The sequence below is a fragment of the Lynx rufus genome, unplaced genomic scaffold (genome assembly GCF_022079265.1).
Source record: "Lynx rufus isolate CCGP_SWC_20201006 ecotype Redwood Valley unplaced genomic scaffold, mLynRuf1.p SCAF_6, whole genome shotgun sequence".
In the NCBI taxonomy this organism is placed as follows: Eukaryota; Metazoa; Chordata; class Mammalia; order Carnivora; family Felidae; genus Lynx; species Lynx rufus.
This window is the reverse complement of record NW_025814878.1, coordinates 114,348,106-114,361,520: the sequence shown is the minus strand read 5'-3', so window position 1 is coordinate 114,361,520 and position 13,415 is coordinate 114,348,106. Positions and strand designations below refer to the sequence as shown.

General features: G+C 43.8%; 1 protein-coding gene across 1 annotated transcript; it reads right to left on the bottom strand.

Moving 5' to 3' along the window:
- Positions 1 to 1,603: 1,603 nt before the first annotated feature.
- On the bottom strand, positions 1,604 to 10,438 carry LOC124528621 (HLA class II histocompatibility antigen, DM beta chain). The gene is made up of 7 exons (XM_047102319.1): positions 8,892 to 10,438; positions 6,623 to 6,788; positions 5,660 to 5,941; positions 4,112 to 4,396; positions 2,530 to 2,646; positions 2,335 to 2,370; positions 1,604 to 1,964 (listed from the first exon to the last, which is right to left on the bottom strand). The coding sequence occupies exons 2-7, from the start codon at positions 6,675 to 6,677 to the stop codon at positions 1,948 to 1,950; spliced, it is 792 nt and encodes a 263-aa protein (XP_046958275.1). The 5' UTR covers positions 6,678 to 6,788; positions 8,892 to 10,438; the 3' UTR covers positions 1,604 to 1,947.
- Positions 10,439 to 13,415: the final 2,977 nt, after the last annotated feature.

Genomic DNA, 13,415 nt, shown 5'->3' with positions numbered 1-13,415 from the left:
AAAATAAAGTCCAGTAGAGGTGAAAGATTATTTACATTATATATAAGCTGATTCATTAAATGTTATATATAAATGCAAAAAAAAAGAAATATAAAACTGATAAAATTTCTAGAGATTAATTTCTGAACCTACATTTACCAATTAGCACAGCGCACAGCACTTTCCCTGTTCTGACCTTATATGGATGGCCTTGCTCTGAGAATAACCATTTTGAATTCATGAGCACTTTCCCCTGCCATTGACTTCTTCAGTAAACTCTCTCCAGGACAAATGCCCTGATCGCAAGGATCCTTCTGGGGAAAGCGTGGATGTGGAGGGGATCTATTCATTGGTTCTGAGGCACCTACTTTGGACATCAATTCTGTAAGAACAGTGCTTCCCCCATTCTTCTGCAGGCTCCCATCAGCGTAGAAACAGTCCAAAGATGAAGGGTTCTAGCCCCCATGACCACCCCTCACACACACACACCCACATTCATGGATAGCAGCACACAGAGTAATGCAGTTTGTCTTCTGCCTCTTCCCCCAGCTCATCAGATTCTGATCTTATATATTCCTACATAGATACCCACATGCAAATATGCATCCATAACCCTTTGTTCTCCTGCCCCAATATTCTGTTAGGCTAAGCTGCTTCAGTACTCATCTTCATTTCTGGTTTTGTTTCCTTGCCCGCAGAATCCAACTCCAATTCCAAAAACAATTCCACTGCCCAGCTTTCTGTGTCCAGCAGGTGTCACCCTTCACTGGAAACAAACGGCACCTCTCTTCCACAGGTGTGAAGTTTATACCTCAGTAGTGGATGTCCCTCGGGTTTGGGGTAGAAGGAAATGAAAGCGTGGCTCTGAAGAGTGGTGTGCTCACCAGCATGAAGATCCTCAGAATAAAGCAATCTACTTACTTCCAGCTAAGGTAGACAAACATCTTATAAAGAATTTGCTCTTTGATCTTAGACACCCTATTTAACCCCTGAATCTTGCTTTCTTCATCTGTGACACAGAAGGAGACAATCTTTTCCTTCTAGGGTTATTGTGAGAAATTAATGAGATAAAAACACAAAGCACTTAGCCCAGGACCTAAATAAGTACTTGAGCTATGGGCCCTTCCCTGCTTAGGGTATGGAAGAAATAACTGCCCAGAGCTCCCATCTGGAGTTGAACTCTGCCCCAAGTTCTATCTGAGGATCTGCATCAGGGTTGTGATGAGGACAAAATGAAATAATGCATGTAAAGCACTTGATACAATGCTTGGGCCAGAAAGGTGAGTAACAGGTAATAACTAACATCACTACCATGGGCTCGGCATGTGCCAGCAATGTTCTTAGCCGTCCGCAAGTATGAAGTCATTCAATCCTCCTAAGATCCCTTATGAGGTCAGTCAACTGTCAATTCCCTGCCTCTCCCTTATTCTGTGACTCCATCCAACCACGGTTTAATTTCTTCTTATGAATTATGTATCAGAAAACTGCCCCCATTCTGTTATGTCTAAAGGGAATAATTAGAAGGAGGCACTGACTCCTCCACTCAAATAGGAAAGAATTCACCCGATCCATAACTCTGCTTGTGGTGCCTCCCCAGGGCCTCAGGAAAAAGCATAGAAAAACCTTATTTCCACCAGAGTTTATTCCTCAGACATGATCACCAGTGACTCACTGGCCCCCATGGCACAGTGTGGGCCCCACAAGGGCCTTTAACCTTCCTCCCCAGACTGCATTTGCCCCAGAAACATAGCCTTGGATGTTAACTTGGTTACAGAATATTCCCAGGAACGAGTTTCCCCAACTCACTAAGGTTTACATGGGGTGGGCTGGGAAGTTCAAAGATCTGGGTGGAGAAACCATAGGATCCAAGAAAATTTGGAGGGTCTGAGGATGTTGAGGGGACACAGCAGCATCACTAAGAGTTTGAATCTCCTCCTCCCTTGGAGCGGAAGTTGTAGGACCCTGCCTCTAGGAGATGTGTTGACCTGCAGAAGAAATAAAAAGGCCATAATAAGACTTTAAACCAACTTGACCCCATCATCGGTCTCTATAACCATCCATGCCAGAGCCCATAATACAGTGATACTGAAAATTCTAGATCACCAAGGACTAATACTACAAAGCCACTTTCAGTTGTGTCCCCATAGATGCTCCACTGAATAGAAGACAGGGGTGTAGGCATTCCTCTTTCCTGTTCCCAATCCTAACAATGGCAGTTTAAATTATGCTCTTGGCAACATGCTGGTGGAAATTCAACCCTGTGATAAGCACCATTAGCTGAGCCCAAAAGCTGATCCCAGTGAACTCTCACCCCTCCAAAGGACCAGTAGGCAAACAGACCAATAGAGATGTTACCTTCTGGATAACTGGACCCAGGGAGGAAAATGTAGCCTAGGAGAAGAAAATATTTGATTAGAGGTCAGTCTGTGGATAAAAGTCTCTGGCAATACTCACGGCAAATGGGGTAGCAATGGGAGGACCAGTCACAAACGGAGAGTGAGCAGAAATTGGGAGCAAGACTGACAACAGGAGATTAGGTGCAGCACTCACCAGAGGAGCTAGCTTTCCGCCAGCTGAGCAAACCAAGAGAGAAAATGATGAGGCCCAGGCCCAGAGTCACTGCAGCCACCGAAACCTTCAGTGTCTGCATCGGGGACAGCCCAGGTGCTGCAAAAAATAGAAACTTACTAGAACCAATCTGTCGCTCATTCCCAGAGCAAACTTAATTTAGTGTGACCTGTACCTAGCAGGTTCAAAGGTGCTTTATCCCAAAGCCAAGGATCTAGCTCACACCAACCTACTCCCAAGGAAACAGACCTTCCTCAAAACCCCCATCCTGTAGCTCTCCACTCCTAGAGTAGCCCTGGGGGACCCCTGTCACCAGAGTTATCACTCTAGCTACTCGGTCCTCTCTAATACAGTGGGACCTCTCAAGGCGTCTTTTTTCCTTCCTTCACCCCCACAGGCCCTCTCACCAAAGAATAAAGTATTCCTCAATCCCTTCTCCATTTACCCCATGGTGACAACGTTTACTCCCTTATGTGTTCTACCTGAGTATTTGTCTATTAAAATGTCTTTCCACCTTTGTTAACTCTCAATGATCCCATTCCATGAGTTATCCGATACCGATGTGTCTCCTCCTGTCCACATCCAGATTTCCAGAACATGTCTCCATCCCACTCCGTAGCTCCTGCCTCCTGGAACCCATCATACTCTGAATCTCATCACACCCAGTTTCCTTCCCCATGCTAGAATGAACATTCCATCACCAAAGGAAACTCAGGTGCATGTTAGGAAGGAGACTTTCCCAGGAGAACTGAGGTGTGCCTGTGGGTTCTTCTCTCTGCTCCTCATGCCCTTCTCAGCTGCCCAGCAAGACAGCACTCCCCAAAGGGGGAACCCAGTCTCAGCAGCCAGTCTGGGACTCTGTTCCCTGGCCCTTTGTAGATACCCTTCCTCTTCCTCTTCCTCTTCCTCATTTCTTCCTCTTCCCTTTCCCCAAATCTGTATACCAAATCTCTTGGTACCTTTAACTACTTCCAATCCTGGGCTTGCAATCCAGTGGCGATTGGTTCCTGTTCATTAGGCCCCAAGCATGTAAACCAAAGTGCCTGCCAGCCATGGCTTTTTCTTCCCTGTCAGAGCAGGCCAAATTCAGTACTGCCCCCACACCAACAGAAATTTCTCTTTCTCCTGAAACCTTTTTTATTTCCTCAATTCCCATTCCTGACCCGACAACAGAATAGTTGAAATTTGAGGATCCTAAAATATTGCATCACGATTTGGGGTCCTGAAAACATGGTTACCAAATCCACATCCTCTTTTGCAGGACAGTCACGCTGTTCCCTCCCACCCTCAGACACGTGCACCACAACATCAACCATACCACCATGGCGACAACTACAGTCACTCTTTCCATTCCTGTCTCCCATTGCTCCATCTCTGGCCATCAGTCCTCCACCAGTTCCTCCAGACTCGCTTCTCATTCATAGCATCTCCCTTCCCTGCCATATACCATGGACCCGTCCACATGTCACTCCCTGTGCCAAAATGTTGCCGTTCCTTTTTCAACCATCCACTCACAATAGCTCTCTGCTTCAACCCTAATTCCTCTCACCCGCCATGCACTTACTCCAGTCCTCGCAGATGGGCTCAAGAGCCCCGATGTGATCCACCACGCAGGTGTAGGTGTCCCCAAAAGAGGGAGTTGTGGCTAAATGAGAGACGGTCTGATACGTCCAGTCTCCATTGGGCTGAGCCATCTTAGGGGCACTTCTGTGAGGGAGGACAGGCTGCCCATTCTTCCTCCATGAAATATTCACATCAGCTGGATAGAAGCCCCACACGTAGCAGGCCAGCATCACACGCTCCTTCGTGTTAAAAGGAGTGGTTTTGGCTACCTGCACAGTTGGTGGCCCTGCATAGGAGGAAAATGTGGTCATGAAAGAGGGCCACAGACTGGTTTCTTCTCCAACCTGGTTTCTTTCCTACTTCAATTCTTCGTGGTTTTGCCAACCTGCCCTCCCCGCCCCCACTCCATGTCACCACATATCCCTTTGAAAATGAGGAGTTAGAATTTACTCCTGCTTTGCTCTTTCTCTTCTCCCATTCCTTCACTGCCCCTTCCTTTCCTTCCTCCTCCAAAATTACATTTGATCACATTGAGTAGAAGCCAGATCTGGACTGCAAGCTGTCTCAGAAGTTGTCGTATTTATTTCAAGCATATAAGCTAACTGTTGTCGAGAGTCGTAAGTTGGGGTTTGTAAAGGTAGGAAAAGATGTCTGCCCTCAAATCTCATTTAACAAATTAAGTGGCTAAATCAAGCAACATTTTTCCTTGGAGAGTTTAAGGAAACAAGCCTAACTCGCATCTAATTCTCTTAAATTTGGATTAGTCTAGTCCAAGTTAATGAGATTACTAATATTGCCATTCTCTACTAGTTTGTTGTCCTAGGCGACTCCCCTGCTTGCCTCTACCTTGGTGCTTTTCAAACAAAATCTTAAATAAATACCCAAGAAACTGTTAAAACTCAGATTCCCTAGGTTGCATCCCCAGATATTTTCACTGAGAGGATGTGTAGTGGCACTCAAGGGTTTGTATTTTTAACAAGCACCTTCCCCAGGCAATTCTGAGAAAAGTGGTCCAGAGATCACATGTTAAGACATATTACTCTCTCCTATGAAGATCTTCATATTTTCTTTTACCAATCTCAAGTCATTCCCAGGGCAAGGGCTTTGGGGCAAGAAAGCATATTGAAATCCCCTGGGAGGCTTTCTAAATATCCCCATGACCAGGCCCATCCCAGACCTAGAACATCAGAACCTAGCATAAAGAGGCATGCACATTTTGGGAAAAGGCATTCTGGTTGTTCTGACACCCTCCTGGCTGAACTTGGCTCTGCATCTTTGAGATGCTCTGCACTGGAGGAAAGCATGTTTACTTTCTCCTCAATAGCTCCCCATTAGCTCAAACATCACCTCCCCTTCTTTATCTCTGCTCCACTCCCATCAACAACCCTTTGAAGGTCAACACTCACTCTTTCTACATTTCAGGTCCACACATTTTCTGCTTCTTTCCTGCCCAAATCTCAAACCCCTTGCCTACAGAGGGATACTCCCTGGACTCCCCTCTCCTAATTGTGCTTCTTAAAATAGCCCCTTTACACCCCTCTCTTCTTACGTGTCCTGTGGGTCAGTGATCCCCAGAAGGACTGGGTATGTGTGGCACAGTCCTGGAGCCCATTAGACAAGCGCTGGAGTAGGCTTTCCTGTTGGTTGAGGTAATCTGAGAGGTAATTCGCCAAGACACTCAGTACCCCAAATTCACAAGGGGCCATTTGGGATGTTTGGGGATCCCAGCAGGTCAGCAAATCCTTGTTGAAGGAGACACAATATGTGAAATCCTTTGGAGTCCCATCATCATCCAACAGACAGGTGCTTTCCACATGGGCTAAAAAGCCACCTACAGAAGCCAGAGAAGGGGAGCAGCTTAGAGACCTCTTCAGGGAGCCCCAACTCCAGTTTCATCCTGTGAGTGAGGCGTAGCTTTCCCGCCTCAGGCAGCAGCTACAGACCAAGCTCCTGACTGGAGTGTCTGAGAGCACCGAGTAAGGGAATAGAGGGTAGTAGCAGAGAAGTTTTTAGATGCCATTTCCTCTTTATATGAGACTAAGTACGGAAACAGGAATTGCCCAAAATTATTTGCAAGTTTAAATGCAACAATTTACCCAGGACAAGACCTTCAGTAAGGCAAATTATTGAGTGAGAAAAGGGGTCAAGGGAAAGAGTCAGCTTTGTTGTATGCTGGATATTTTATTAAATATTCACTCCATATATATTTATGAAGCATACACACATATTATGTGCCAGACACTGTGCTAGCAGCTGAGAATGCAGCAGGAACCAAGACAGATGTTGCCCTTGCCTACATTCCAGTAAGAGATCTATGTTACACAAATAATTATACAGCTAAATTATTTTAAAATTGTCATAAAGATACAAAAGGACAAAGTGCTATCAGAGTATATACCAGGGAGACAAACTGTAGCCTGGGGTGTCCAAATCCAAATGAACCCCCTTGCAGAGGAAAGGAGGAGAGGAAAGGAGCAGAGGAAAGGAAGGTCCCAAGAAAGAATGTCCTTACCTGCTCTGGTGGAGCCCAGGCTGAGGCCTAGCAGCAATGGCAGAAGTGTGTTCATGCTCTGCTCTAGGAACACACTGGGAATTCAGTCCCCTGGACCAGTTCTTCCAGGGGCCCTGGGTCCTCGCCTGCTCCAGAAGCCCCAGCCTGAATAGATGATCTCCAGATCCTGCGCGGAATACAGTATTGCCCCAGTTCCTCGATCCCCACTAAATTAGTGATTTGGAGTCACCCAGCCCCTAGATACTAAACCTGTTCCTACCAGCTCTTCTAAGTCAGAGTTTCAAACTAAAAGTTGTCAGATCGGTGAAGTAGGCGGAGACAAACATAGAGACAAATGGCTCAGTGCTTCAGCCTAGCATCATCAGTTACCAGGTAAATCTTATCCTGTCCTAGGCTTTAAACCACTCCATCTTTGAACTCTTTGCCGGTGGGAAAGACCAGTCTGTAGGTAGATTTCCCTAGATCAGTGGAGAGAATAATCCCAATATTCCCAAAACATATGTAGCCTGGAGTGCCCATTGGTTTAACAGTTTCCTTTCAAAATCCTTCCAAAAGACTGGCACTAGATAACTTCTCATGTCCCTTAGAGGGAGGTTACTTAGAAAGATGTTACAAACCCTCAGTCTATCCCGTCATTTGGAGATGGAGATGGGATGATGGAAGGCCCTTCTAGAGCAAGTGGCTGCTGTGATGAAGGAGGCACAGGAAGAGTGCAGAGTTATCTGGCATCAAACCAAGACAGTTCCACCTTAGAGGTCAGAGACAGAGCCTGGAAAATCCCTCCCTGGGATTCCATTGCTTCTTTTGTTCTAGCCAGCAAAGCTTCCTCTCATCTTTTCTGCTTTTTGGAGCCAGGAAATCCTCTCCTCCACCACTCTGAGTCATCTCTGGGCAGACTGCAGGACAACTCCCCTTAACCCTTGATAAACAGCTGGTGGTGGACCAGTTCCCAAAGCTCACCTGCCTCCCCCAAATGCAACTTCTCATGTATTTTTCTCCCTCTGGTCCTACCTGTCCCCAAGCAGGTCCCTGCATTATGAAGCCACTAGAAAAATATAATAAACCTTCTCTCTTCTTCTTCCCCAGGAAAAGACAGATTTTAAATTTCAATTCGTGCTCCTATCCCACTGTGAACTATGCAATTGGTGGCTTTTTCCATCACAATTTAAAACCCTAAATTAGCTTCTCTCTGCTCCCCATCAGGCTTCAGGGCTGTGTCTCTTCATCTCTGAGTTTCTGCAAGCTCTTGGACTTGATTTAGTAATGAGCTAAATGAGAGAGGATTAAGAGACAGCCCCTTGACACCACACTTATCTATCGATATTTGCGAAGAAAAAAGAAGCATGTGCCAAAAGTGAAGACAAAGATGAATATTAGAAACAAAAGACTTGTTTCATGTAATGAGTTGAGATTAATTGAAGTTCTGCCCATGTTTCCCAGCCACCCTTACTCTCAACCCCACCCTGATTATAAGATGCTTCTATACTCTACCTCCTCTAATGGGCCATCAGGTGAGCTGGAATGGGCAGAAAATCGGGCAGTGAGTCCAAAATTTGTTGATCTTCTGCTTTGAAACAGATACTATACTAGGTAGGCCCTTTCCATGGTATCTCATATAATCTTAAAAGACCTGTTAAGTGTCCTCATTTTACAGTTTTGAAAACAGATCCAAATATTCACACCCAAGGTCTAGAGGTACACACACACATACACACACACACACGCGCGCGCGCACGCACACACATCATATACACAAACACAGACACAGGTGCACACGTGCACACACGAGCCTGTCCGCACCCTCACTACATCCTGGGGCTGAGATGACCCACAGAAAGGTAGCTAGTGGCAGCCTCTGTTGAAAAAAAGATAAAGGGAAGAACCAATCCATCCATCCAAGTCTTAGCTTCCCTGTTCTCAGAATTCCTTCTGTTCTTAGAACCTGTGTCTCCTTGCTTTCTTTTTTTTTTTAATTTTTTTAATGTTTATTTATTTTTGAGACAGAGACAGAGCATGAGTGGGGGAGGGGCAAAGAGCGAAGGAGAGACAGAATCTGAATGAGCCTCCAGGCTCTGAGCTGTCAGCACAGAGCCCAACGCGGGGCTTGAACTCACGGACCATGAAATCAGGACCTGAGCCAAAGTCGGACACTTAAAGGACTAAGCCACACAGGTGCCCCTCTTTGCTTTCTCTTTTGACAGTTTCAAAACTGTAAACTCTCCGCCACACACACACACACACACACACACACACAGGAAGTGAGCCTAACCTTGTAGGCACCAGGGCTTGGGATCCTCTTCAATGTCTACCCAAAGCCTGCCTGGGCACAGGAACGGTGGCGGTGTGGTCACGTGCCTGTGCAGGGGTGGTGGCCGCCAGCGTGCTGAGCCCCCCGCCCCACGGAGTTCCCTCTCGTGTCTGGGTCTGTACTCTGGCAGCCAAAGGAGATGTGAAACCCCCCGTGAGGCAGCAGCAGGAAATGCAGAAGATTTCACTTCTCTATTAATGAGAAGACTGGAGGTGCTTTTTAGACTAAAGCAGGACAGAAAACCCAGAGACCTGTGCTCAGCGAAGAGGCTTCTTCGTTCCCCTCCCCTCCTAATTTTACATAGAGCTGTGTCCCCCACCTCCCATCAACCCAAAAGAACATTTCAAGTGCCCTGTCCACTGTGATTGTATAACTATTTCTGTAGCACCAGGACTGAAGGAGTGAGGGAGCCACAGCCACATACCCACATGCTGTCCCTTTTTTTACTGCCACTGCCCAAGCCCGGAGCACAAGTCCTCTCCTTCCACACTGCCTCTCCCTCTAGGCTGGCCACCATACACCACAAGTAGACTGACCACAGCGTTTCCGTGCAGACTATTACAGGCAATGCCCAGCTAGAAGATAAGGATTCAGCCCCCATGTCATTTGATTTTAGGTCAGTTGGGGAGTGAGAACAAACATCTGTAAAGAGACGAATTTATGTTAAATGAAGTAAGCAATAAGGCCATTGTACTTCAAAGAGAAAAGAGAAATCATTGAGGGCATGGTGGACAGGGAGTCCTCCCCATCTGAGGACCCCTGGAGGTGAGCACTGAATACTGGGCTGGAGTCATGTTCAGAAGAGCAAGGCAGTTGGCACCACAGTCCTGGCATATAACTCCACAAGCTTGGTAATGTTATGAGGTGCTGTCAGGGGTCTATCTGGAGCCCGACCTGGCTAAAACAAAAACAGACCACAATAACATCACTGGCATCACACACTGAAGGAAGTCACAAATGTGGTCTCACGCTGTTCCTAAGAGTATGACCATAATAATAAATCACATCTTGGTACTTCCTTATGTTGCTCCCTGTAAGCTCTCAGGTTCCTCTTCTGGACAGATGTTTTAACTCAAGCCTCAATTTTATAAACTCAAAAATTGCGCAACCCACCAATCATTTGCAATAGAAAACCAATAGCATGAGACCACATTTGTGACGTCTTTCAACGTCTTCTCAAAACTACACACACCTGCACCCTGCCAGGATTGCTAATATTACTTCCCAGTCTGTCCAACCTCGCCTCTACCCAGCCCCACCTCACCTCTGCCCTCCTACTCCATCTTCTACCTTAAATTCACTGCTCCAGACCCTAACCTTGGGGTTACTGTTGCTGTACCTAGCCCATCATCTTTTCATCCTGCAGCCAAATTACTTGAGCAGCTAGGGGATATTCTACATCATTTGTCACCACAGCTCCTGAAAAATGTTACTATCTCCATCTTAACAATGAGAAAATGGAGGCAGAGGGAGGCTGGTGACTGTCCAGATTTACCCAAAACCATGACTTGAAAGGAGGATTTATGATTCTAAATCCTATACTCCTCCTAATCAGTTAGAAAATAATTGAACATTGCTAACCATTTATAATAGCGATAAAAACTGTAACGTGTAACAGTTACCATTAAAAAGTATAAGAACTTTATGGATAAAAGGGAAAACTTTATTAAAATCCATATGAACACCTCAGAAAATGAAAAGACATATTCACAGATGGGGCATCCTAATTTAATGAAGAAGCTAATTTCTCCACATATCACTAACCTAAATGCTGTCCTAACCAAATCATAGCAGGATTTGGGGAGAATTTGATAAAGTGATTCTAAAAGTACATGGAAATCAAACCCATGAGCATCTTAGACAATTTTAGTAAAGAAGAGCAAAATGGGGTTTTTAGAGAGGTGAAGTTATAAAGAAATGGAAAACAGCCCTGCCAAATATTAAGACATATGAAAGCCATAATAATTAAAACAATATAATACTGACATAGGAACTGACAAACCAGTGGACCAAATAATTCAGAGACAAATGCATGAACATAGGGAAACTTGGAATAAAATCCCCGGGAATAAATAGAATGTTTAGTAAATGATATTAAGAAGATCAATCTACTCTTTGGAGGAAAAGAAAGTTGTATCCTTATTCACATCATATAGAAAAATTCCAGATCAGTAAAGATATAAATGTTAAAGGAAAACAATAACACTAATAGAAGAAAGCATAGTGAAATTCATACATGGCCAGATAAATATAAGGCAAAGTTTTTCTACCCAAAATTACTCATCAGGTAAAAGGGAATTACTTTATACACAAGTCCTTAGGTTCTTTTGTTTTCAAATTATGGCCACTCTTTCAAAGCTGTTTGGAGAAGATACATTATCCCAAAATGATGTCAATAAATACAAGGGCCTCCATACTGTTTTCAATAGTGGCTACACTAATTTACTGTCCTGCCAGCAGTGCACCACCAGTGTGGAGGTTGCTCAAAAAGTTAAAAATAGAACTACCATTTGATCCACCAACTCCACTTTTGAGTATTTATCCAAAGAAAATGAAAACACTAACTCAAAAAGATATATGCACCCCATGTTGATTCAGCATTGTTTACGATAGCCAAGGCATGGAAACAACCCAAGTGTCCATTAATGGCTGGATGGGTAAAGAAATTGTGGTTGGTGTGTGTGTGTGTGTGTGTGTGTGTGTATACAATGAAATGTTAATATTATTCAGCTATTAAAAAAAAAGGAAACCTTTCCATTTGTGGCAACATGAATAGATCCCAAGGGCATTATGCAAAGTGAAATAAGTCAGACAGAGAAAGAAAAATAACATATAATCTCTCTTATATGTGGAATCTAAAAAAGTAAAACATAAAAATAAAAAAAAGTATTCATAGATACAGAGAACAGATTGGTGGTTGAGAGATTGGAGGAAGAAATTAATGAAATGTTTTTGATGTCTATTTTAGTTTAAATAGATCATTTTTTAAAATAAAAGAATTTGGAAGTAATTCACATAATCAAAAAACACATTAAAAATAAATTTAAAATTGTTTTATAAAATGTTAATGATGGCTGCAGCAACTTTCTACTCAACACGTCTCTGGAGGTAAGGGAAACAAAAGCAAAAATGAACTATTGGGACCTCATTAAAATAAAAAGCTTCTGCACAGTGAAGGAAACAATCAGCAAAACTAAAAGGCAACCGACAGAATGGGAGAAGATATTTGCAAATGACACATTAGATAAAGGGTTAGTATCCAAAATGTATAAAGAACTTATCAAACTCAACACCCAAAAAACAAATAATCTAGTGAAGAAATGTGCAAAAGACATGAATAAACACTTCTCCAAAGAAGACATCCAGATGGCCAACCGACACATGAAAAAATGCTCAACATCACTCATCATCAAGGAAATACAAATCAAAACCACATTGAGATACCACCTCACACCCGTCAGAAACATTAACAACTCAGGCAACAACAGATGTTGGCGAGGATGCAGAAAGAGAGGATAACTTTTGCACTGCTGGTGGGAATGCAAACTGGTGCAGCCACTCTGGAAAACAGTACAGAGGTCCCTAAAAAATTAAAAATAGAACTACCCTATGACCCAGCAATTGCACTACTAGGTATTTATCCAAGGGATACAGGTATGCTGTTTAGAAGGGGCACATGCACCCCAAAGGTTATAGCAGCACTATCAACAATAGCCAAAGTATGGAAAGAGCCCAAATTTCCATCCACAGATGAATGGATAAAGACGATGTGGTATGTATATGCAATGGAATATTACTCGGCAATCAAAAAGAATGAAATCTTGCCATTTGCAACTACGTCGATGGACCTAAGGGGTATTATGCTAAGTGAAATTAGTCCGTCAGAGGGGCGCCTGGGCATCCGACTTCGGCTCAGGTCATGATCTCGCGGTCCATGATTTCGAGCCCGACTGTGCTGACCGCTCAGAGCCTGGAGTCTGTTCCGGATTCTGTGTCTCCCTCTCTCTCTGACCCTCCCCCATGCATGCTCTGTCTCTCTCTGTCTCAAAAATAAAAAAATAAATAAACGTTAAAAAAATAATTAAAAAAAAAGAAATTAGAGAAAGACAAATATCATATGACTTCACTCATATGAGGACTTTAAGAGACAAAACAGATGAACATAAGGGAAGGGAAGCAAAAATAATATAAAAACAGGGAGGGGGACAAAACAGAAGAGACTCTTAAATGTGGAAAACAAACAGAGGGTTACTGGAGGGGTTGTGGGAGGGGGGGTGGGCTAAATGGGTAAGGGGCATTAAGGAATCTACTCCTGAAGTCATTGTTGCACTATGTGCTAACCAACTTGGATGTAAATTTAAATAAATAAATAAATAAATAAATAAATAAATAAATAAATAAAATGTGAATGGAAACAGTAATATCCCTACATTAATATATCATGTTATAAAACATGTTATTTTAATTTTGTGAGTTAGTAACTAA